At 42.7% G+C, this 25,868-nt stretch overlaps 1 protein-coding gene across 1 annotated transcript in view; it reads left to right on the forward strand.

Moving 5' to 3' along the window:
- FOXK2 (forkhead box K2) overlaps positions 1 to 25,868 on the forward strand; it is a 281,644-nt gene that overhangs the window by 146,184 nt on the left and 109,592 nt on the right. The window contains exon 3 of the mRNA XM_029600265.1: positions 19,209 to 19,356. Coding sequence (XP_029456125.1) covers positions 19,209 to 19,356 — 148 coding nt within the window. The remainder of the gene's footprint in view (positions 1 to 19,208; positions 19,357 to 25,868) is intronic.

Below are 25,868 nucleotides of genomic sequence, written 5' to 3' on the forward strand. Positions count from 1 at the left end.
CTTGGGTACATTTGGTGCATACTCGGACATCCTCAGCTCAGTACTTACCCATATGTGAGGACTACCATCCTGCTTGTCCTGTGAGAAAGCAAATGTTGCTTACCTGTAACAGGTGTTCTCACAGGACAGCAGAATGTTAGTCCTCATGAATCCCGCCCGCCGCCCCGCGGTGTTGGGTTCGTAACGTTTTCTTATTTTATTTTCGGCACTACTTGTAGCTTTTTAACAAGACTGAAGGGGGACCCCTGCTGGCTGCAGGGTTAGTGCCATGCTGGGCATGCCCAGTAGGGGCCAGTCAAAGTTCTGGAAACTGACAGAAGTGTTCCGTGATTGGGCTCCATTCTGTGATGTCACCCATATGTGAGGACTAACAACCTGCTGTCCTGTGACAGGTAAGCAACATTTCCTATCCTAACAGGCTTTGCATCGCTGTAACCAACTAGATTACAAGCTGCATTCAACATTACTATGATGCAGCTGGACTCTTATCTCACCAATCCAATCAGAACGCACCAGGTTAGAGCGACAGCTTCCTCTTTGCATATCACAGGGAAGTACCCATTGAAGATATTTGTAAAGCTGCTACCTGGTCATCTGCATACATTCACATCACATTATTGTATAGATAACCTGGCTACGTCAGACAGCGCGGTGGGACAGGCACTACTGTACCATGTACTACAAAGAGTCTTCTTTCCACGGTGGAGTCAGGGTTACTTACCAGTAAACGCTCCACGTCAACCTTCTGCTTGGGACTCCCCACAGATCATGGCTAATTCATGGTAAGTCTTTTATGTTCTTATACTCTTTCAAAGAGTATAAGAACATACAATGAAGTTACTAGGTGGTACATTTAAAACTAATAAGAGAAAATATTTTTTTATTTAACACATAGTTAAGCTCTGGAATTCATTGCCAGAGGATGTAGTGAAAGCTGTTAGTGTAGCTGCGTTTAAAAAAGATTTGGTCAAGTTCTTGGTGGAAAGGTCCATTAACCATTAAGGTAGAGTTGCAGAAATCCACTGCTTATCCCTGGGATAAGCAGCATGGAATCTATCTACCCCTTGGGATCCTGCCACATACGTCTGACCTGGATTGGCTACTATTGGAAACAGGATACTGGGCTTAATGGCCCTTTGGTCTGACCCAGTATGGCAAGTCTTACATTCTTATAACGGAAAATTTTTCTTACCGTAAACGCTCTAAAAGCTCTACTTGCTTGGGGAGAGAATTCAATTTAGTGTCGCCGGATGATGTCACCACAATCGTGACTAATTTATCCTGCTACCTATGGAAAACACTATGGTAGGCAAGTTTGCTTTTCCCTTTACTCTTTTGGGCTTCCAGCTTAGTCAGAGCCAGGGTCAGAATTTGGACCTTGAGTCTTCATTTGCATTTACCTGGGGTTTTATTTCCCCTATTTTATGTGCCCTCCCACCTTGCTTTAGTTCAGCCATTGTAGTGAAAGTTTTTAGCCAGGAGCCATGCACCAAGACTTTCTTTAGAGCTCTGTAATCCTGGCCCTTGAATCTTGTCAAACTAAATATAGAAAAGAGGATATTTAATTATTAATTCTTAGAGCAGTTTTTTAAACAAGTCCCCCCCCTCCTTTAAAAGTTAATAAAATATTATTAGAATATTCAAGGAATATTACATTCAGTGGGTCTTATTGACTTATGCTGAAATATGAGCTGCAAATCTGATTTGTCTCATTTACCTCATAGCATAAACATTGTTATATATACATTTTATTAAAGTTCATTTGCAGTTAAAAATATTATTCTCACCACAGATGAAGTAGTTCCTGTTATATACAGATTTGTTTGGTTATCTTTCAAGTAATTTCATACGACTGTCCTCTGGATGGTAGTTATACATGAATAAGAACGTCTGTCAGTAGGTCACTGTTTTAGCAAACTCCTGCTTCAGGGGTAATAATGAAAACACTACTTACTTATAGAAACTTCTTAAGTCAGTAGTTTCATATCGTTAGGTGGAGAATTTGCTTGGGTGGTACCTCCGATCACCATAGGTCATGCCACTATTTATATATTTAACTAGAATGTGAGGATTATACGACCTTTTTCTTGTTCCCTAAATCTGGCCACCAGCTGTTTGCGAGTATGCGATGATTGACCTCCTTCCCATAGGGGCTGTGAATGCTATTTCTGCAGCATCCCCAGCCCAGGCTGATTTGGGGGAGTAGAAGATTTAAGCTGGGAATCAAACCTAATGATCAAAATTTAAAAAAAAAAAAAAAAGAGAAAATTCTGAGGAAAAACAAATTACCCTTTCACCTAAGACTTTCTAAATATTTTTCTAGCCCGGATAATTCCAAATTATATTTTTGTAAAAGTTAGCATTGGCACTATTTACCTGTGGCAGTAATTTTATAGGGAAGTTATTGTAACTTAAACAGAAGGAACTCTACAAATTCTTCCAGTGTGGTCCCCAGATGCTCTTCAACTGCAAATGTTGAAAAATATTTGCTTTCTTTGTCTTGCCTGCTTTTCAGAATTGCAGTTAATTAAAACTACTTCATTTTTTTTCAGTTGGGACAGACCTGTCCAGATCTTGTGATCCTGCTCTTAAGTGTGCAGTTTTTCAGAGCCTTCTTTTATAGAAGTGAGCACTCCTACTTAGCCATGGGTTCGTTTTATTTGTGCATTTCATAGTGGAGTGACACAAGCATGGCAAGACATTTGGAAAATGGTTCAGGGCTCCTCCAGGGAAACAGGTGCAAGCTTGTGGTTTGAGGGCAAGAGAGAGAGAGAGAGACAAATTCTTGTGTAATAATCACTGCTGCATTGACCATAGACCAGAGGAGGAGGATGGACATGAGTGTACTTGATAGCTGCTTCCCAGTTTTGATAAAGCTCAGGAGTAGGTTAGGATCAACAAACGGGTCAGAATATGTTTTGCTGTTATTGGGAAGTATATTTTGACTTTCCTTTTCTAGCGGCTTAAACTTTCAGCATAAGCTGGAAATGGCTTGGTTTAAACATGCACCAGGCTTGTTCCCGCGAAGCTCTAGTTAAGATTTTGGGTGGTTGTCCTTCATGTTTTTACTATAATTTTCATCTGCTTTTGCAGTTTATGTAAAAATGTCATACCTACCTAGCAGGTTTATATATCTTCATGTAACAGGTAATGTGGTTCTCAACTGATAATTTGATTCTTTTTAATTGGTGTGTCTGACAATGTAGTAAAAATGTATTACTGGTCCTCATCTTTCAGGGCCAATTGAGCAGGGTTGCATTGTAAAACTGCCAGCCAAAAAGTGGATAAACCTCAGTAAAAGTGTTCCCCCCCCCCCCATCTGGCCTGGGTTCCCTATGCAATACCATCTGCAGAAAGGACTGCAGCAGAGGCTATGTTGGCAATGTTCAAAACTCCCAATGAGAGGGAAGCCTTGGCCATCCATTAACAGCAATACATAGGAACCAGAATTCATGAGCATGATTGCACACTCTGAAGGGGTGTGATCATGGTGACCCCCCCCCTGGCCAAGGACTATTGTGATGCCCCCCCCCCCCCCAGGACTGTTTTGACAATGGCCAATCTTAAGTGCAGGAGAAGAATATAACAATAGGGGGTAAAATCCCTGGGCAGTTGCAAATTAAGACTGCTTGCCCCAGTTCCGATTGTGCTGGAACTATAAAGTAGCAGGAGGAAACAAAACCAAAAAATCAAGGAAAAAGAGCTCAGACTGCTGAATTTGTCAAATGGAACATTTTGACATGCGATGTACCTTTTTTAATTTTTTTTCTACTTCACTAGAAGGTATGTAGTATAAAAATGTTTTTATTTTTATTAAACATTTATACATTTATACATTAAACATTTCTTTTTGGATTAACACAACTGTTAATCCAAAAAGAAAAACTGTTCCTGCAAGTTTTGTATTTGTCTCTTCTCTTTGCTCTGTATGAGGGTTTGTGTCTGTCTTTTTCTTGGCTCCCCAGCCATACCGGGACACTCTTCTCCAGACCTTTGGCTGTCAATGGTCGACAGTCTCTTTCTGGAGGGCTTTCTGACCCCAGTTTGCAGAGAGCAATGTTGGAGTTGCATCAAAAGTATCAGGCTTAGTAATTAAGGATAGTAAGTGCCGCATCAGAAAGTTACCCCTAAGTTAATTTGTTCCCCCCACCATAAAAGTCGTGGCCATCGTTGGTTGTTAGATGAATTCAATTCCCCTATTCCCACTGCTGTTGAAGCAGAGAGCAATGATGGAGTTTCATTAACAGTATCAAGGCTTATTTGTTAAGATTAACAACTGCCACACCAGCAAATTACCCCCAGTTACCCCCATGCGCTCTTCTTTATTTTCACCCTGTAGCCTTTAGGGATCCACAGTATTAAGAAATTGCCATGCTGGGTCAGACCAAGGGTCCATCAAGTCCAGCATCCTGTTTCCAACAGAGACCAAACCAGGCCACAAGAACCTGGCAATTATCCAAACACTAAGAAGATCCCATGCTACTGATGCAATTAATAGCAGTGGATATTCCCTAAGTAAACTTGATTAATAGCAGTTAATTGACTTCTCCTCCAAGAACTTATCCAAGCCTTTTTTGAACCCAGCTACACTAACCACATCCTCTGGCAACAAATTCCAGAGCTTTATTGTGCATTGAGTGAAATAATTTTCTCCGATTAGTCTTAAAAGTGCTACTTGCTAACTTCATGGAATGCCCCCTAGTCCTTCTATTATTTGAAAGTGTAAATAACAGATTCACATCTACTCGTTCAAGACCTCTCATGATCTTAAAGACCTCTATCATATCCCCCCTCAGCCGTCTCTTCTCCAAGCTGAACAGCCCTAACCTCTTCAGCCTTTCCTCATAGGGAAGCTGTTCCATCCCCTTTATCATTTTGGTTGCCCTTCTCTGTACCTTCTCCATCGCAACTATATCTTTTTTGAGATGCGGCGACCAGAATTGTACACAGTATTCAAGGTGTGGTCTCACCATGGAGCGATATAGAGGCATTATGACATTTTCCGTTCTATTAACCATTCCCTTCCTAATAATTCCTAACATTCTATTTGCTTTTTTGACTGCTGCAGCACACTGAGCTGACTATTTTAAAGTATTATCCACTATGATGCCTAGATCGTTTTCCTGGGTGGTAGCTCCTAATATGGAACTTAACATCGTGTAACTACAGCAAGGGTTATTTTTCCCTATATGCAACACCTTGCACTTGTCCACATTAAATTTCATCTGCCATTTGGATGCCCAATCTTCAAGTCTTGCAAGGTCCTCCTGCAATGTATCACAGTCTGCTTGTGATTTAACTACTCTAAATAATTTTGTATCATCTGCAAATTTGATAACCTCACTCGTCTTATTCCTTTCCAGATCATTTATATATATATATTGAAAAGCACTGGTCCAAGTACAGATCCCTGAGGCACTCCATTGTTTACCCTTTTCCACTGAGAAAATTGACCATTTAATCCTATTCTCTGTTTCCTGTCTTTTAACCAGCTTGTAATCCACGAAAGGACATTGCCTCCTATCCCATGACTTTTTAGTTTTTGTAGAAGCCTCTCATGAGGGACTTTGTCAAATGCCTTCTGAAAATCCAAATACACTACATCTACCGGTTCACCTTTATCCACATATTTATTAACCCCTTCAAAAAAATGAAGCAGATTTGTTAGGCAAGACTTCCCTTGGGTAAATCCATGTTGACTATGTTCCATTAAATCATGTCTTTCTATATGCTTTACAATTTTGTTCTTGAGAATAGTTTCCACTATTTTTCCCGGCACTGAAGTCAGGCTCACTGGTCTATAGTTACCCAGATCGCTCCTGGAGCCTTTTTTAAATATTGGGGTTACATTGGCCACCCTCCAGTCTTCAGGTACAATGGATGATTTTAATGATAGGTTACAAATTTTAACTAATAGATCAGAACTTTCATTTTTTAGTTCCTTCAGAACCCTAGGATGCATACCATCCGGTCCAGGTGATTTGCTACTCTTTAGTTTGTCAATCTGGCCTACTACATCTTCCAGGTTCACAGTGATTTCGTTCAGTTCGTCTGACTCATCACACCTGAAAACCATCTCCGGAACTGGTATCTCCCCAACATCCTCATTAGTAAACATGGAGGCAAAGAATTCATTTAGTCTTTCTGCAATGGCCCTATCTTCCCTAAGAGCCCCTTTAAACCCTCTGTCATCTAATGGTCCAACCGACTCCCTCACAGGTTTCTTGCTTTGGATATATTTTAAAAAGTTTTTATTATGAGTTTTTGCCTCTATGGCCAATTTCATTTCAAATTCTCTCTTCGCCTGTCTTATCAATGTTTTACACTTAGCTTGACAATGCTTATGTTTTATCCTATTTTCTTCAGATGGATCCTTCTTCCAATTTTTGAAGGATGTTTTTTTGGCTAAAATAGCCTCTTTCACCTCACCTTTTAACCATGACGTTAATCGTTTTGCCTTCCACCTTTCTTAATGCGCTGAATACATATGGACTGCGCCTCTAGGATTGTAGTTTTAAACAATGTCCATGCCTGTTGAACACTTTTAACCTTTGCAGCTGCACCTTTCAGTTTTTTTCTAACTATTTTTCTCATTTTATCAAAGTTTCCCTTTTTAAAATTTAGTGTTAGAGCTGCAGATTTACTTATTGTCCCCCTTCCAGTTATTAGTTTAAATTTGATCTGAAGCGCTGGGTATTCCAGGCACGGACCCTATGGCGGAACCAAAGAAGAACTCCATCTTGGTGTCCCTTTGAAAGGCCTTATGCTACTTTCCAATGATGGAAGCCATTTAGGAACTGATTGACCTGGAGTGGGATACCCTGGAGGCCAGCTTCAAAGGGGGTTGGGCCTTGGAAGCCCTATACCCTCTAGAGCCAGTGACCAAGCGTTTCCCCAAACATGGACATTATGGTCTGTGCCATCTCAAAGAGAATAACTATTCCCTTTGAGGGAGGGGGACTGCATTGAAGGATACTCAGGATAGACGATTGGAATCCATCCTCAAGCAGGCCTTCGCAACAGCAATGACACTGCAGATTGCTTCCTGCTGTGCACTGGTAGCACGTTCCTGCTTGCTCCTCTTGAGAGAGGCAAATAACTCTGGAATGTATACTGAAGGGTTGAGGTTACTGCAGGGGTATATCTAGAGTGATGTCAGCTTTGAAATCTGACTTAGTCTCCCATCTGCTAGCGGAAGAGCACTATACCCACTGGTCCTGAGTCCATCTGTCTACACTAAGGAAAACGAAATTATCAGGCAAGTAATTTCTCCATTAATAATCTTGAAGCGTTTTCTAAATTTTCAACCCACCTAGATAGAACTCCCCATACTTTTATTAAATTAGTCAGGACTGTGATCATTTTTTTCCAAATCGTGTTTAAAGGAAGCAATCTTATTTTTATGCTCAGTTAATTTTGAATCATCTTGAAAAACCATGGGATCCAATTTAAAAACTAAAGAATACAGTTTATTTGTGGAAACATTCAAAACTTGGCCAAACTGAGCCATCAGCTCCCATAACAAATCAAAAGTTATTTCCATCGGCTTCTTGAAAGGTTGTGAAGATTCATCCCAGGGTGGCTGAACCAAAAATCCAGAAGCAAGATTAGCCATAATTCTTCCTGCTTCTGGAACCATTAATGGTTGAAGAGGCTACTGCAACATACGCACCATAGGGGAAATCACATCCAGCATCCGAGAAGATGGCACGCCAGATGCTGATTCCACTCCAGCCCACTTCCGTGCAAGCAACAGAACTGCATCATCTTCATGCGCTGCAGTGATCAGCTGGGAGGGATTGCATCTCTGTGCTGGTGGGGAAGCTTGATTGTGGAGGCAGAGGGAAACCTCCCTTCCCAGAAGAAACTGTTTCTTCTCCACTGGAACTCACAATGGGGACTTCACCACCTGCAAATTCAGGAGTTTGTGACATGGAGATAATCAGTTGCTGGCTAGCAAGGTAAGGAGTTTCGAGAGGGTAAACCCTAATCTTCCCCTTGTGTTTAGTAGCCATAATTAGAGGAGAATCGAAAAAGAAACCGGAGGATAGGCACAGCAACTTCACCATCCCACTTCACGCGGCCATCTTGCTCCCCCAAAATATTATTTTTAAAGTCACGTATTGCAACCTTCCTGATTAATACTGAAGGGTTTTATGTAACAAATATTCAAAACAAGGAAATGAGTGCTGCTTCTAAAGCAAACTTCCTGATAGCAAATAAGGTAATTTCTGAAAATAATGACCTAGTTAGATTGAAGAACGCATTTCCCCTAAACATTCTAGCATCAGTCAGATTGGTGTGCTTGTGACACTTCTGTTAGTGACCGCATCCTAGTCATGACCTTGTGTGAACACCTGATACCAGGCCTTTCTTGCAGTTGACCTGCCATTTAGCCCTCAGCTTTACTTTGATCAAGTCTGAGAAGAGTAATGGGAAAGTGATGCATTAGCTGCACAATGACAGTACAGATGGGATTTTGTTTGTGGTAAATTCTGGAGGCTGTATGTGACCTGATGAGACTAGTGTCTTTCAGAGGTATCATTAAGCACATGCATAGGGGGCCTTTGCCCTGACTCTATTGGACAGTGCCCCAGATCTCTGCAGCAGAAGATAGTTGCTCTGCATCTTGCTTTAGCCTCTCTCGCCTGTCCCTGTGACAACTAGCAGCACTATAGACAGGAAAGTAAAGGTCAGAACAGGGAGCCCACAGGGAAGAGCTGTTCTTCCTGCTCCAGCCCTCCCTTCTCCTCCTGTCCTACTGCTCCACTCCCAACACCCATATACTGCCAAGTTGAGGGGAGGAACTGGAGCAGGGAGCTCACACTACAAAGAAAAGAGCCTCTGCTCCAGTCCCTCCCCTCCTGCCCCAGTGGCAACCTGCACTGGAGGAGAGGAGGGGGGGGGGGGGTGAGGCTGGAATTGACAAAGATCACTGCTCCAGCCCAACCCACCTCCTGCTGACTGGAGTAGAGCAGTTCTACTGTGTATGCTTCAGTCATGACCATCCTCTCTGATCCAGCAGGGAGGGACTGGAGGAGACTAGGACTAAGGTAATGAGAATAGAAGGGAGTTTTGAAATAGCCAGGACCAGGGGTTTCATGAGAACCAAATGGGGTGGGGAGGGCATTTTTTGTGAAAGAGTTGGATGGAGGAGCTTGGGGGCAGCAGAGAGGGGTTTGAGAGTGCTGGTGAAAGGCAATAGAAAGGTGCGAAAAAACTGGAAGGGGGCGGAGGGGGGGAAGCTGTTTAAAAGAAAACCAAAGGTAGTAATAGGTGGAAAGTGGTAATGAAAGAGATCAACAAATGATTTCAGGGCAGGGTCTGATGAAGTGGACTTTGCCCTTGAAAGCTCATGCCTCAATAAATTGGTTAGTCTAAAAGGTGCCATCCGCCTTGTGTCATTGTTTGCTACCCCAGACTAAAACAGCTATCCCTCTGAACGTGTAGACTGAAGTGAAAGCTAACATCTTATCATCTATGGCAACTTTCTTACCATGGAGCATCATTCTTTGTAACATGGGCCAACATCACATACAGTTGTGAAAAGTAGAAAAGTATTTGAATTTATTTATTTTACTTAGTTTTATATTTCATAACACCAAAAGTATGTCCAGTGCAGATTACAATTTTAAACATTCATAAAACAATCATAAAACATAGCAGATATAACTCACATTGCTCAACATAGTAGTCTGGTTTGGCAATGCTTCTCAATTCATTGTGCATTCCTGCTCTGGAAGATTTATTTTAAAATAACATCCTGGAATGAATTCATGTCCGTTAACAAGTTGATCTATTGTAAACATAGTCAGTTGGGCTTGTTTCAGCTTATTATGAAAACTTCTGGCGTCCAAGAGTGTGCTTGAAGCTTTCAATTGTGAATGGTGTATTTTTCTCTAAATAGTAATTTGTGCTAAATGAGTCTGGAGCAGTTGTTTGGCTCCTTAGCAAGGCTGTGCTTCAGAAAGATGCATTTAAATGAAGGCTTCATGGCCGGATATGTTCCAGCACTTCAGTAGATTAGAGTTTGTAAAAATATTTCTATGTAAGTGAACATTCTTTATCTTTTTTTAAATTGGATTTTGTTGTATTCCTTTCAGCAGAAAATTGAAAGTAGGGTATTTTGTAAGTACATTGTTTTATAGCTGCTATTTGCAGTTTTCAGTCATTTTTTTGCAGCAGCCTTCCTGCGGAAGGTCTTGACACATGGTAATAGTGGATTTATTTACGTGTCATTTTCAAGTTGGACATATCCTTCTGGTTTGAAACCGCCACTGTAGGGAGAATTCAGTTAAAGCTGCCTATAGCGATTCTGCCAGCTACTAAGAGAATTGTCCAAATATTTGTGTTCAAAGAAACTTGATGGTGATTGCTTAGGTAGCTGACCTAAGAACACCTGTTTCTGTATACATTGAATGCAGTTGTTTCACACAATCAAGAATGACAGATGCGGTTCATGTATTTTAGGTGCTTGTGAAAGCCAGTGTGCAACATGCAATCTTTACAAACACAGCAGATCCATGGAGAAGAGATACATTGCTTCAAAGGAATGCTGATGCTCAAGGTTTGAGCTAAGTGACAGTACCATTCCTGGAAGTTTTACATGCCAATGGACTCTGAGCTTGCTTGTCTTGGAATGAGCTGTCTGTTACTACTTGGGAGTATCTGCTTAATGCGCAGTGGCCAAATGACATAATCACAGTAATACACGCCATCGTAGAACATGAGGTACATGCCAACAGTAATGTATATTGGGTTAGATTTTCAGGATATTCATATGAATGATTTGCATGCAGTGCCTCCATTGCATGCAAATTTGTCATGCATATTCATTGTGGATTTCCTGAAAACCCAACTGGCTGAGAGTCCCTCAGGATTCTCATGTTGTAGATCATAGCTTCTTAATACTGGTGTACCGGAGCAGTCTCCCTTCTCCCCCCTTTTTTCTCCTAAGTAGTGTTGCACTGCAGCAAGGGCATCTTTAGCACCAGGCACACTGGGCCCACGCCCCAAGTTTTAAGCTCAGTGCCCAGAGTTTCAGTGGCTCATCTGGGCCCAGGCCAAAGAAAAAAAGCTGCTAAGTGGATCTGGGCCCCACGGCTGAAAACAAAAGATTGCTGCATCGGGCCCGGCTGTGTGGCCCAAGAGAAGGCTTCCGTGTCAGGCCCGACCCATGCAGCTTAAAAGAGAAGGCTATTGAATGGGCCTGGGCCGCACAGCTGAAGAAAAAAAGTTCCCGTTTGAGTCCAGGCCGCGCAGCCAAAGAGAGAAGATTCCCGGTTGAGTCCATGCCACGCAGCATAAGAAAGAAGGTTCCCAGTAGAGTCCAGGCCGTGCAGCCGAAGAGAAAAGGTGGCGAGGTTGATCCATACAGTGGAAGAGAGGTGGCTGTGGCCAGAGAGGAGACTACGGCCGCCGGAAAAATGCACATTCGGCGGAAAGAGAGAGATAGTGTGAGAGCTTGTGTGAGTGTGAGCAGTATCGTATGTGAGAAGTTGTGGGCAAGAGGTGTCTGTGTGTGTGTGAGCAATAACGTGTGAAAGTTTGTGTGTGTGTGTGTGTGTGAGCAATAGCATATGTGAGAAGTTGTGGGCAAAAGGTGTCTGTGTGTGTGAGAGCAATAATGTGTGAAAGTTTGTGTGTGTGAGCAATAGCATATGTGAGAGCTTGTGTGTGTGTGTGCATGGGTCCAAGGAGGTAACTGTTGCTGCCTGCCCATCCCAGGGAGAGAGAGATTGGGAGCCTGCTTGTGTGTGAGTGCCTGCGAGAGAGAGACTGGGAGCCTGCTTGTGTGTGTGCGCCTGTGAGACAGGGCTTACAATCTAAGTACAAACTTAGAGGGTTATTTTCTAACCCTATCGCATGCAAAAAAGGGACTTTTCGCGCCTTTTCGTGTGTGATACCTAGATCGGGGTGGTGTCAGTACCGGAAGAGGAGGAGTTGGGGTGGCGTTGGGGCGGACACCGTGGAAACGTCGCTGATGGCGAAAAGGTAAGGCCCCTTATCATAGCTAGTAGCGTGCCCAATATCACCACCTTTTACGATGGTGCTATTGGGTGCGAAAGCCGGCAGCAAAAGCACCGCAGTGTTGCGATTGCTGCCGGCTTTCGCAAGCCTGCCCCCCGCTTCGACCCCCCCCCCCCCCCCCACCCATTACCGCCGAATACAGAGAGGCTTCGCCATTGGAAAATCCAGGTCATAGGTTGTAAGCCCTCTGGGGGTAGGGAAATACCTACAGTACCTGAATGTAATATGCTTTGACATGCTGAAAAAAGGGCGAAAAGCAGAATATAAAAATCTAAATAAATAAAGTATGCCTGTGAGTAAGAGAGAGGAGAGATTGGGAGCCTTCTTGTGTGTATTATGCCTGTGAGAGAGAAATTGGGAGCCACCTTGTGTGTATCTGCCTGTATGAGAGAGAGAAATTGGGAGCCACCTTGTGTGTATGTGCCTGTATGAGAGAGAGAAATTGGGAGCCACCTTGTGTGTATCTGCCTGTGTGGGAAAGATTGGGAGCCACCTTGTGTGTATGTGCCTGTGTGAGCGTGCATGGCTGTGAAAGACTGTCACATACAGGCTCTCAGGCACGTGCACACATGTCTGAGGTAGAAAGAGCCTGTGTATGTGAGAGCATAGGTAATGTATATGAGAGAGGAAGTGTGTGAGAGAAATGAATGTCATGTATATGTATGAGAAAGAGAAGAGAGTTTGTGTGGCTCTCCCTCCCCAGTCCATGACAATCTCATGGTGAGTAGAAATCAAAAGATCACAGGTATGGCAAGCAGGAGTTTTTAAAATCCTTATTTTAATTTTTGGGTGGTGGTAGTTTCTGCTGTTTTGAAATATTTTATTAATATTTTGGGAAATTTGTAACAAGCTTTTGGGTTTTTTTTTAATTAGATTTTTGTTGGCTATTTTAATATTTATTTTTTTATTAGCATGATTTTAATATTATGAATGTTTTATGTCTTCATTTTATTGCTTGATGTTTTGTGAGGAATGATGTTCAGTCGGGCTTGTGGTTTCCAGTTCGGTTTTTGTTGGCACATTCTTTATTTATACTTTATGGCCTTTCTCTTTTGTTTTGGTGTGAGGGTCTGTCTTGCATAATGTTAATTCTTGCTGTGAAAATGATGGCTTTTCTTATCACTGGTTTTTACAGCATTATGGTCATCCCTTTTCATTTCTATTTTAACAGTTTGCTCTTTATTAATTTCACTGGCATGCAGAAAACATTGCTGAAAATATTTTTTCATACACATTTTATTTTCACTGCTGTTAGATATTAGGTGATTATTTTAAGTAAGGGATGGACTTAGCCAGTGTTCCCTTGAAGGACTTGGTTGCTGTGAGCATAAAAGTGATAGTTTTTTTTTGTTTTTTGTTTTTTTTTGCATCAAAGAAAGTGTATACAGGGGTAAGGTAACCCAAAATGTTTGCTCTCTTAAATTTTTGCACACAGCAAACAATCCTTAAAGGGAACACTGGGCATTAGGGAGAACATTGGGATTGTATCTTGAGGGGGTTTGGGTTTAGAGAGAAAAAGAATGCTATTAGGGTTGGCCCTTGGAGGGATGAAAGATACTACTTTTCAATTTAGTTAAAAGTACATTTCCTGGCATTTTCACAGTCTCATGTCCAGTGACCAGCGGGTATGAAAGTATGCGTGATATAAAATAAATGTTTGAGAAGCTCTGTTCTAGATGCATGCTTCCAGTGGCAGGAGTGAACTTTCTTCAGGATAAACTAGCTCATAATGTTGGAGCTGACCATAGAGGCAATAACTCATAATACAATCTTTTTAAAATGTTTCTGAAGTAGGATGCCTGCCAGGGAGTTGATTGGACTGTTAAATGATTGAGATGCTAAATGGGTATTTAGGGAAAACAAGGCCATAGCGAAAGACTAAATGAATTTTGTTTCGGTTTTTGATAAAGAGGATGTTGGGGAGACACCCATTCCAGAAATGGTATTTAATGGTGGTGATTTAAAAGCAGTGAAACAAATCACAGTGAACCTGAAAGACGTAACAAGGCAGGTTGATAAACTAAAGAGTAGCAAATTGCCTGGACCAAATAGCTTACATCCCAGAGTTCTGAAAGAAATAAAAAATTAAATTGCAGATCTGTTACTAGAAATTTGTATCCTATCATTAAAATGTATTGTACCTGAAGATTGGAAGGTAGCCAATTTAACGCCGATCTTTCAAAAAGGGTTCCAGGGTGATCCAGGAAACTATAGAACGGTAAGTCTGACTTTACTGCTGGGAAAAATTGTAGAAACTATTCTAAAGAACAAAATCATAGAACATATAGAAAGACATGGTTTAATGAGACATAGCCAGTATGGATTTACACAAAGGAAGACAATGCCATGCCAATCTACTACATTTTTTTTTTTTTTAAGGCATCAATAAACGTGGATAATGGTGAGCTGGTGGATATAGTGTATTTGGATTTTCAGAAGGCATTTGATAAAGTCCCCCATGAGAGGCTCCTGAGAAAATGAAAAAGTCACGGGAAAGAAGACAATGTCCTATTGTGGATAGCAAACTGGTTAAAAGATAGGAAACAGGGAAGGGCTAAATGGTTGGTTTTCTCAGTGGAGAAAAGTAAACAGTGGAATGCCTCGGGGATCTGTACTGGGACTGTTGCTTTTTAATATCCTACCTAATAAACGAAGGATGACCGACGTGCCACAAATGCGCAGTAGAGACCAGCTCTACCGCGCATGTGCGGGCGAGCACGTCGGTCTGAGCCGAAAAAAAATGGCGGCGTCGAGTGGCAGCGGCGGCGGGTGGCAGCGGCGGCGGGTGGCAGCGGCGGCGGGTGGCAGCGGCGGCGGGTGGCGGCGGCGGGTGGCGGCGGCGGGTGGCGGCGGCGGTGGCGGGCGGCGGCGGTGGCAGCGAGGGAGGAGAGAGAGAGGGAGGGACTGACAGAGAGAGGGAGGGACTGACAGAGAGAGGGAGGGACTGAGTGAGAGGGGAGGAGAGAGGGAGTGGGACTGAGTGAGAGGGAGGGAGTGGGACTGAGGAAGGGAGTGGGACTGAGGAAGGGAGTGGGACTGAGTGAGAGGGAGGGAGGGAGTGGACTGAGTGGCTGAGGGGGACTGAGTGAAGAGACTGGGGGGAGAGGAGGGGAGGGTGAAGGGGAGTGACAGGGAGGGGAGAGGGATGGGAGGGGGGAGAGGAGAGGGGGAGGGAGTGGGACAGAGGGAGGGGAGAGGGAGTGGGACAGAGGGAGGGAGAGAGGGAGTGGGACAGAGGGAGGGGAGAGGGAGGGGGACAGAGGGAGGGAGAGAGGGAGTGGGAGAGGGAGGGAGATGAGGGAGGGGGGAGGGCTGAGAGGGAGAGGGGGGAGGGAGTGGGATGAGGGATGGAGTGGGGAGGGAGTGGGACTGAGGGAGAGGGAGGGGACTGAGGGAGAGGGAGTGGGACTGAGGGGGAGGGGGAGGGAGGGGGACTGAGGGAGAGTGAGTGGGGACTGAGGGGATTGAGGGGAGAGGGAGAGAGTGGGGACTAGGGAGAGTGAGTGGGACTGAGTGTGAGTGAGTGGGACTGAGTGTGAGTGAGAGGGAGGGGGGAGGGAGTGAGTGAGAGGAGAGGGGAGGGAGTGGGTGAGAGGAGAGGGAGGAGTGGGTGAGAGGGAGGTAGGTAGGGGGTGGTAAAGAGTGAGGGGAGAGAGAATGAGGGGGAGGTGAGAGACAGAGGGATGTAGCCCGTTTTAACGGGCTTAACGGCTTGTATATTTATAAATGATTGGGAAAAGGGCAACAAGTGAGGTGATCAAATTTGTATATGACACAATTATTTTGAGGCGTTAAATCACAAGCCATTTGTGAGAAATTGCAGGAGAACCTTGCAAGACTGGGATGGCAGATGAAATTTAATATGGACAAGTACAATGTGATGCACATAAGAAAAAGTAATGGACACTGTAGTTCATGGTTTGGTTCCATGTTAGGGAAAAGGATCTGGGCGTCATTGTGGACAATACTTTGAAATCCTTGGCTCAGTATGCTGTGGTCAGAAAAGCAAGTAGAATGATAGGAATTATTAGGAAAGGAATGGAGAATAAACTAGAGAATGCCTTAATACTATCGCTTCATTATCGTCCTAGCAATGTTAGCTTTTGTTCCCCCTGTTATGTACCTTAGTAACATGACACTGCGTCTTTTAACCTCTTAGTAACATGACACTGTGTCTTTTAATCTCATGCTCTCAGGAAGAGCTTATTATTTATTTGTACCGTTGATCCCAGTTACCTGTATCTCTTGTTTGATGTAATGCATTCATTCATGCTTCTCTCATTTTGCTGTAAACCGAAGTGATATGTAATTTTTTACATGAATATCGGTATATAAAAGTTCTAAATAAATAAATGGTGAGACTGCACCTAGAGTACACTGTGCAGTTCTGGTTGTCACATCTAAAAAAAAAATATGTATAGTTGAACTGGAAAAGGTACAAAGAAGGGTGACCAAAATGATAAAGGGGATAGAATGGCTCCCTTATAAGGAAAGGCTAAAGAGGTTAGGACTATTCATCTTGGAGAAGAGAGTGAAATAGAATAAGTAAATATGAATTTATTTACTCTTTCAAAAAGTATAAAGACTAGGGGACATTCCATGAAGTTAGTAAGTAGCACATTTAAACAAATCTGAGAAATTCTTTTTCACTCAGCATACAGATAAGTTGTAGAATTCATTGAAGGAGGATATGCTAAAGTCAGTTATTATAGCTGGGTTTAAAAAAAGGTTTGGACAACTTCCTGGAGGATAAATCCATAAACTATTAACCAGGTAGACTTGAGGAAAGACACTATGTATTCCTGGGTGTTAGCATGGGATCTATCTGTTTGGGATCTTGACAGGTACTTGTAATCTGGATTGGTAACTGTTGGAAACAGGATACAAGGATTGATTACCCTTCGATCTAACCCACTATGGCATGTTCTTCATTGTTCAGCTGGAACCCAGGTGGGCATGTTCAGATAATACATTGAATTGTGAACATGAGTGCCCCATATGTAGTTTAAAAAAAAAAACCAGGAACTAAAATGAATGTTTCTGATTTATATATAGGGTCCTTTGTTTTCAGTTTAAACTGATTTGTACCCATAAATTCCCAGATTTTTCCAAAAGTGATAATTGATTTAAACCGGTTTTCACCCTACTTTTAGGCTGATTAAAGTGCCCCCACCAGCAAAAACGCTAGCTCTCCAGTGCTGCAGAGTCAGACATGACGTTTGAAGTCCCTCCTCTCCCTAAGCAGCCAAAAGTGCCTGTTGCTTGGTGCCACTAATGCAGCATTTGAAGCAGACCATGCCCACCAGAAGCACATGCTGGCAGGTTCCCTGGCCCTGCAAAAAAAAAAAAAAAGTGCAGTGCTGCACAGCACAGGAGCCTCAGCAAGCATGCTGTTGAAAGAGAGAAGGGAAACCTGGCGTCACTACTAAGGATGAATGCTGTTGCAATAGGGGATGGAGAAAAGAGATTCTCGTTGAGGGTGTGGGGAGAGAAAAGGACATGCTTAGCTGGGGATTTGGGGTAGAGAGAGGGATGCTGGTGAATGGGAGAATCTACTTGTTTTATTGTTTTGGCTTTTGTCCACCCAACAAAAACTTGATTGAACCAGAAAAATGAGTCACATTTTTCCACTGATTTTCTCTTGTTTTTGTTCTTGTCATAATAAACCCTGATAAATAAAATAAAAATGAAGGTCCCTATTTATATAATACTAGTACAGAATAACTTATGTATCAAAACTTGTGCATGATTAGTGCACTTAGAATATTTAAAAACCCATGAACTATTTCTTTTATAAATCAATATCACCAACCAGCTTAACTCCCCATGCGTGGTTTTGCACTGTATTTTATTCAGAGACTGCATAGTTAGCATAACCATGTAAACATATATGTAAATGACTAATTATACTAATTTTAGAGAAATGTATGCTCTGTTGCTACATTAAGTAAAGACCATTTGTAATTCTAATTTGTTAGCTTTCCTTCTGCAGTTAGAATTGTGGACTTTTTCATAGTTGGGGTAGGTGGGGTGGTTACTATTTCAGATTTGGAATTACAGCATAAAGACGATATGGCAGAATCCTAGAACCAGCCTCTGTGCATCTGAAACAGGAGAGGATGGAGTCACACAACCAGTGGTGTAAAATGGCTCTCTATGCACAATTGAGGTAGAAAAATAAATCTAAGCCATGTTGCTGTTTATAATTGGAGGCTGCCATATGACAGTGACTTTTTACAGCAGGAGTAAAATTAATGATAAAATGGGAGGGCAGTAGGAAGAAACAGCTTGGCCAGCTACATTTTAGCAAGTTATCTTAAGCACGTCTCTCTCTGCTGAATATTGTCCTCAAAGTTAATTGTAATTAGATTATAGTCTTATTCAACCCTGTACACTGAGGAAAAGGTATTAACACAGCTGTTCCACATACTTTCTGCAAATGTTGAAATGTGCAAGAAGTATGAGTTATAACCCTAAAGAGAAGGCATATGGGTAACTTCCACAAGGTGGCAGTTACAACCCTAAACTCCTTGCTGGGCAGATTGGATGGGCCATGTCCATCTTCTTCTGCCATCGATTGCTATGTTACTATGATTAACTAGAACTCTGCTATTCATATATAATTGTGCTGTTCATTTTAATTATAGGGGAATATGAAAGTTAATGAAAGTGCCTCATGGTCCTCTTTAATTTTGGGCCTAGGGGTTTCATTCCTGGGTTCTAATTCCTCTCGCTGCTAATCATGAGCTGCTCAAAAAGGAATGAGCTCAGTTAATTGGAGAAAAAGGGTTTGGAGACACGGAAGAAAAGGGAGAATCCTGGCAGTGGATCTCAAGTGTTTAAATAGAAATATTTATGCTTTTATTTTATTTATTTTTTAGAGGATTTTTTTTTAAATTTCTGAATATGAAATGTAAAACTGCTCTTGAGAAGTAATAAACTCCTAATTAGAACCCTATATTGCTTTCATGTTAACAGCTAATATTTTACAAAAATAGTGTACAAAATATATTTGGACCCTTTTTCAAATTGATGGCATTCAGGATGTCTCCAGTGTTGCTGTATACTCTCAAATGACCTAATTACATCCTAGTGAGAAGAGGATTAACTAAGTTGCTTAATATTATTGGTTAATGCATTTTAACAAAATACTGGAAACCTCTTTTTATGTTCTACAGTGCTGCAAACTCCTGCCCATCTAGCCCCCGTGGTGCAGGCTCTTCAGGGTACAAAATGGGCCGTGTAATCTCATCCGAACTGCATTTAATAGCTGACAATTCACAGTCAGAAAATGACAAGGAAGCTTCGGGTGGAGATAGTCCAAAGGTAAATGTTTCACAAAATCAAAACCAATGTAGAATCAAATCTGGACCTTAACATTTCTTGAGAAAAAATAGCTATACTCATATGTACATGGATTAGGCTTATGGAAATAATTACAATTGGAATAAGTTCATCCCAAAGAATCTCATATGGGATGAGACAATAAGTCAGAGCACTAGTGTTGAATGTTCATTAACATTTGTACTTTATTAACAAATGAACATAAAATAAATGAACACATTTCTATTACAGCATCTTACTATATATTAATATCAATGCTGCACAATTCACATCTTAAATCCAAAATGTATAAAACTCTTCTCATAAATCAGTAATTAAACATAGTTGTGATATTGTTTAAATGAAACATATGTATAAAACATTTATACAAAGCCCCCCCCCCCACTAGAAACCCTTAGAAAACATGAGATATGAGAACATGTGATAACTTGTAATCATCCCAAAATCTGGGTACCCTGCTCTTAAGTCCTAAGCATGATAGTCTATATAATGCATAACTGATGTTTATGAAAGGATGTGTTATATTTCCATGAATACTGAACACTTTTAAATCAAAGCGGTGCACTATGTCTCTCAGGAGTGATGTAAGATCCCCCAACAAGGTCCTTGTTTCACCAATGCCGGCTTCCTCAGGAGAAATCAATCTAAGAAAAGAGAAAGAAAACAATGATGTCACACGGAGCCATTAATGCCTGCAAAACCTCACAAAAATAGGTTCTTAAAGCTTCAGTAAAGAAGTAGTCCTAGAAAAAAAGGACTTGCATGACTCTTCAGGAGAGAAGGTGAGACTTAGATGTTGGAGAATGGAAGCGTATAACTAATTTGAAGCTGGTTAACTGAAAACTAATCACAAGAAAAATGCATGAGTAAGTAAAAATGTTTTAAAACAATGTTAGAATAGAACTCAAGTGCCTGAAATAGCTTTTAAAATAAGACTCAATTGCCTGAAATTTTTAAAAAGATACTATTAAAGACCCTATGAAACCAAGAAAAATGGGAGCTAAACGATAAAAACAAATAAAAAGCGAACTTTAGCCAATCCTATGCATCCCGGCCTTTTTTGAAGTTGACAAAACAAAACAAGCAATCGAATAAGCGAGACCTGCTAGACCAGGAAAAGATCTACAGAGTTCATGTAAGCAAGAAATACACAGCATTGCTCAAAAGTTGTATTATCCCAAGAACCAAGTTCAAGATATAATAATATTCAGCTATGTCTGCAGCGCACTGTTGATTTGGTGAAAAATATACACTCAAATGATGCACTGGCCTGGGAAGTGTTCTGATCATAAATGGGAAAATCCCCAGTATCTGTATCTTTCAAAAAGCAAAAGATGCTACAATTTCTTTTGATTAGTATTTGATTAACCAGCTTCAAATTAAGTTATACAATGTACAGATACTGGTATGCTTCCATTTACGAACATCTAAGTCTCACCTTGGCACAGAAATGCTCCTTCTGAAGATCCATGTAAGTCCTTTTCTTCTAGGATTACTTGTTTACTGAAGCTTTAAGAACCTATTTTTGTGAGGTTTTGCGGGCACTAATCACTCCGTGTGACGTCTTTCTTTAGAGCCTTCATTGTCTTCTCTCTTTTTCCTTGGATTGGTTTCCCCTGAGGAAGCGACCATCTGTGAAACAAGGGCCTTGTTGGGGATCTTACATCACTCCTGAGAGACGAAGAGCACTGCTTTGATTTAAAAGCATTGGGTATTCATGGAGATATAACTCATCCTTTCATAAACATCAGTTATGCATTATATAGACACTATAGTCATGCTTAGGATCTAAGAGTGGGTAGCCCAGGATTTGGGGTTGTTACAAGTTATTCATATATAAATGTTCTCCTATATCTCGTTTTCTGTTTCTACTGGGGGTTTTTTGTATAAATGTTTTACCCATATGTTTCATTTAAACAATATCACAACAATGTTTAATTATTGGTTTATGTGAATGGTTTTATAATTTTTTGGATGTAAGCATGATGTGAATTGTGCAGTATTGATAATATACTGTCAGAGGCTGTAATAGAAGAGTGTTCATTTATTTTATGTTCATTTGTTAATGTAGTACGTATTTTTAATAAATATTCAACACTACTGCCCTGACTTACTGTCTCATCTTGTATGAGATTCTTTCTCTACTAATAAGTGAGCACCTTAAATTTGTCATTGCCCAATATTTTTTTGGTCTTAGATATATCTATATATATGAATGACCAAATTTAAAGTGCTCACTTATTAGAGAGAGATTTTTTGCTATGTTCCTGTATTTCTAACCATCCTGTGTCAGTAACTGTATATAATCTCTATTTAAAACTCCTATTTCAATTTATTTAATTAATTTATTGATCAGGTCATAATTTTATAAGGTATATAAGTTGAATATAACATTTTAAAAAGAAACACATTGCTACTAAGCTGTGAATTTGATATATAGTAATTCAAATTACATTATCTGTTTTAAAATTTTGTTTTCATCTACCTTGAGGTTATTCTTGGTAAAAAAGTGGGATATCAAATGTCCATAAATAGTAAATACCATTCCATGATATTACAACCATGTTATAATTGCTAGTAATATGAGTTCAATGGTGGCCCTCAGACTCCAAATCCTGAATCATAAATCTGAGCAAAAAAGAAACAGCTCAATAGCTGAACTAGTAAGAGGCTTCTTTCTGATTTACTTTAGTCCAATGGTTCCCAACCTTTTTTGTGTTGTGGCACACCCGGCACAGGTTTTACTTCGTTTTACTTCATCGTGGCACACTATCACCTTCGCCATCATTTTTGTTTCTCTTCTCTTCCCTTCCCTCTTCTCTCAAGGCATCACCACCTTATCCTCCCTTCTTTCTTCTGCCACCCCCAAACATCATCACCGTATCCTCATCCTCATCTTCCTCTTTACCCCAACCCACTAGGCATCAATCATCTTCTCCCCCTTCCCCCTAGGCATCATCACTTTCTCTCTTCTCCCCACCCCTCCCAGTATGATCATCACCACCTCCTCCCTTCCCTTTCCTCCTCTGCCCACCCCCTGCATCATCCTCCTCCCTTGGCAGCATCACATCTTCTCTTCCCTTCCTCTCCCCCATCCCCTGGCAGCATCATCTTCTCTCTTCCTCCATCCCCCCCAACCCCCTGTTCGATCATTACCTTCCTTTTCCTCTCTCCTTCTACCCCCCACCCCCAGGGTGTGTCATCACCTTCTCTTTCCCTCTCCACCCCTCTCCCTCCCCCTGGCATATTCAGTTGTCCCTTCTCTACCCTATGTCCTGGAACTGGTAGACATCTATCAGCAATGCTTAATTGGTGCTGCTACTTCCTCCTCTGCTCTCTGCAATCAGAACTGCATGGGCCAACAGGTTTCGCAAGACACAGGGCCTGTGCAGTTTCAATTGCAGAGGGGAAAGTAGCAGCAGATAAGTGCTCCTCTCCAACTCTTCTCCTCCTGCTGGCAGGAAGGACATCCTGCAGGCCAGGAGAGAGAGAGAATATAGACTGCGGCCGTGTCTCAATTCTTCTTGTTGGAATCTTTTTGTGGCACATCTGCACTTTCGCCATAGCACATTAGCGTGATGTGGCTCACTGGTTGGGAAATACAGCTGTTGCCTGATTATTTCTTTCCTTCCTCTAATGTAAACTCCAGTACAATACAGTTTTGCCCAGGAAGGGAAATAGTTTTCAGTGAGGACAAACAAGGTATTCTGCTCTCAGTGGACAAACAGGATGGTAGTTCTCACACATGGGTGACATTATCAGATGGAATCCCGATGTGGAAAACTTAGGTCAAAGTTTCTACAACTTTGACAAGACACAGTGAGCATGCCCTATACCATGTGGCCATGTGGGATCCCTCTCCAGTCTCTTTCCATGGAGCTGTAAGCACCGTGGAGTAGGTGAGCTCATGTTGGCTGTTTTTTGGCCTTGTGGAAAACGTAGTTTTTCTTGCATTTTTCGCAGACTTTTTCTCTTTCCATCGCCGGGTCCCCCTCTGTGCTCTCCTGTAGTGTCTCCTAGTCAGGGTTTTTGGTGATTCAGGTAAGTTTCCTTTTGTGGTCGATTTTCTCATGGTGGGGGGGGGGGGTGCATCAGTGCCTGCTGGCCATCGCCGCCCTGTTGCCATAGTCTTCCTTTGGTGCCTTTTTTTTTTTTTTTTTTTTTTTTACTGTCAAGGGCACGTAAGGTTTTCAGTGATGCCCCTGGTGCCCAAGGACCATGTCCATTATGGATCCGCATAAGATGTGTCCCTGCTTAGGTGCATCGCATGACATCTGGGTTTGCTGCTTATAGGTCCAGATGACCCTGAAGGGTCATCTGCTTCGACTCGACAAAATGGAGCAGCTCTTTGGGTCGAAGAAGTTCATGCCGGCGGCATAAACATTGAAGAATCAAGGAGCCACATCAATGGACACTGAGCCATTGACATTGGTGGGCCCGTCAGTTCCATCAATGTCACTGGTAGGGCGAGGATGTCTGGTTCCTCATCATCAGCCTCTGCACCAGGGAAGGACCCCAGGCAAAGTATCGAGGGAAACTGAAGAAGCATCGGCACCAGTCCTTGTTGATGGACAGTGCTGGGCATGGGGATGCACTGGCTTTTGCTGTGATGCCCCCAAAGCGACCCTGCAGCAAGGACTGTCAGTCCTCCATCAGTGCCGGGGGTCTGCAACAGTCTCCACCAGCCTGATGCCAGTCACTAATCCACCTTGAGGGTCTGAAGAAGATTTGGCTACCCCTCCTTCCTCCCTGTCAGTGTTGGCATCTGCAACATTTGAGGAGGAACTGGAGCATCGAGTCCAGCTAGTGGTAGACTGGGCGCTGCTGAGTTTGTCCTGTGGCACTGATGACATCGGACCCGGTGCTGCCTGTCCTTGAACCGCTTCTGGAGAAGCTCAACATACTCATTGGTGCATTACCGACCCAGTTGGCGTTTGGTTCCCAATCAGCATCAATGCCCAATGGGGCACCAAGGTCCCCCTCCCCCCTACTGATACAGTGGTTGTTGCCAGTTCCTTAGAGGAGGAAGCTCCATAGAGGCCAGCGGAGGTGCCGAGGCCTGCCGCCCCCATCCAGCTCTTCCAGTGCCTGCACCGCTGGATGTAGGCTGAGTATCTAGGACCTATCCCATGTCCTCATCAGTGAGGATGAGGAACCCTATGAACCCCTTGGGCGATGACTTTTTGGAATCATCCTCTGAGGCTCAGAGGGCCTCCCTTCAGACCCTTCTCCTCCAGAGGAGCAAAGGAAGTCTCCGCCTGAGGACTTGACCTTCGCAGGGTTTGTGAGGGTGATGGTGAAGCCATCCTTTTTCAGTTATTGGTGAAGGAGGATGCCAGGCACAAAATGCTTGAGATCCTGCAGTTTGTGGAGCCTCCTAAGGCGATCTTGGTGGTCCCAGTATACGAGATCCTTAAGGAGTTGCTGCTGAGTATTTGGGAAGACCCCATCGCAGTGCCTCCTGTCAATAAGTAGGCAAACGGGGTTTACCTCGTCCAGAAGGCTGCCGGATTCAATAGGCGTCAGCTGTCCCACTAGTTGGTAGCGGTCAAATCCGCCCTTGAGAGCCACGCGCTCTTGGACTCATTCTTCGGTGCCCAGGGGAATGATGCTAGAACGATGGGCGCTCTTGGGAGGAAAGTATTTCAAGGCACCATGCTTTTTGCCCACATTGCCTCCTACCAGCTCTACATGAGCCAGCACTGACAGCACATTTGGAAGCAGGTGCAGGATGTGGTTGAGCAGCTGCCTCAACTGCAGCAGAACACCCTCATGTCACTGGTGCATAAGGGCTTGGAGGGCAAAAAACACAAAGTTCATGTGATCTACGATGTTTTCGAAATGGCGTCAAGAGTCTCTACAGTGGGTCTCTGCACCCGCAGAATGGTATAGCTGTGGGCCTTTGATCTCCGACCAGAGGTACAGGATCAACTTGCTGATGTGCTGTGTACTGGAGAGAATCTCTTTGGAGGTGAGTGAGGGATGCCATAGCAGGCTGTGGTTCTTTACGAACCAGTAGCCCAGTATAATCTCGGACCAGTGAGTTTGGTCCCTCATCCACCAAGGGTACCAATTGAATCTATTGGGTGTCCCACCAAATTGCCCTCCATGCCCATGTTGCAGGTTGGTAGTGCATCAGGAGGTACTACTAGTAGAGCTCTCCTCCTCCTTAACAGCCAGAGTGGTTGAGCCCATACTACCAGGGAAAGAGAGAACGGGGATTCTACTCCAGGTACTTCCTGATTCCAAAGAGAGAACAGGAGGACTCTGTCCCATCCTAGACCTAAGGGCCTAGAACAAGTTTCTAAGAAAAGAAAAGGACACCTTGTCCCCCTTTTACAAAAAGGGGACTGGCTACGCTCCCTTGACATAAAGGAGAGACACTCATATTGAGATCTTCCCCGGTCACAGGAAGTATCTCCAGTTTGTGGTGGGAAATCACTTCCAGTACTGGGTGTTGCTATTTGAGCTCGCATCTGCCCCATGAGTCTTCA

This window comes from Rhinatrema bivittatum, chromosome 4 (assembly GCF_901001135.1).
Source record: "Rhinatrema bivittatum chromosome 4, aRhiBiv1.1, whole genome shotgun sequence".
NCBI classification, from domain to species: Eukaryota; Metazoa; Chordata; class Amphibia; order Gymnophiona; family Rhinatrematidae; genus Rhinatrema; species Rhinatrema bivittatum.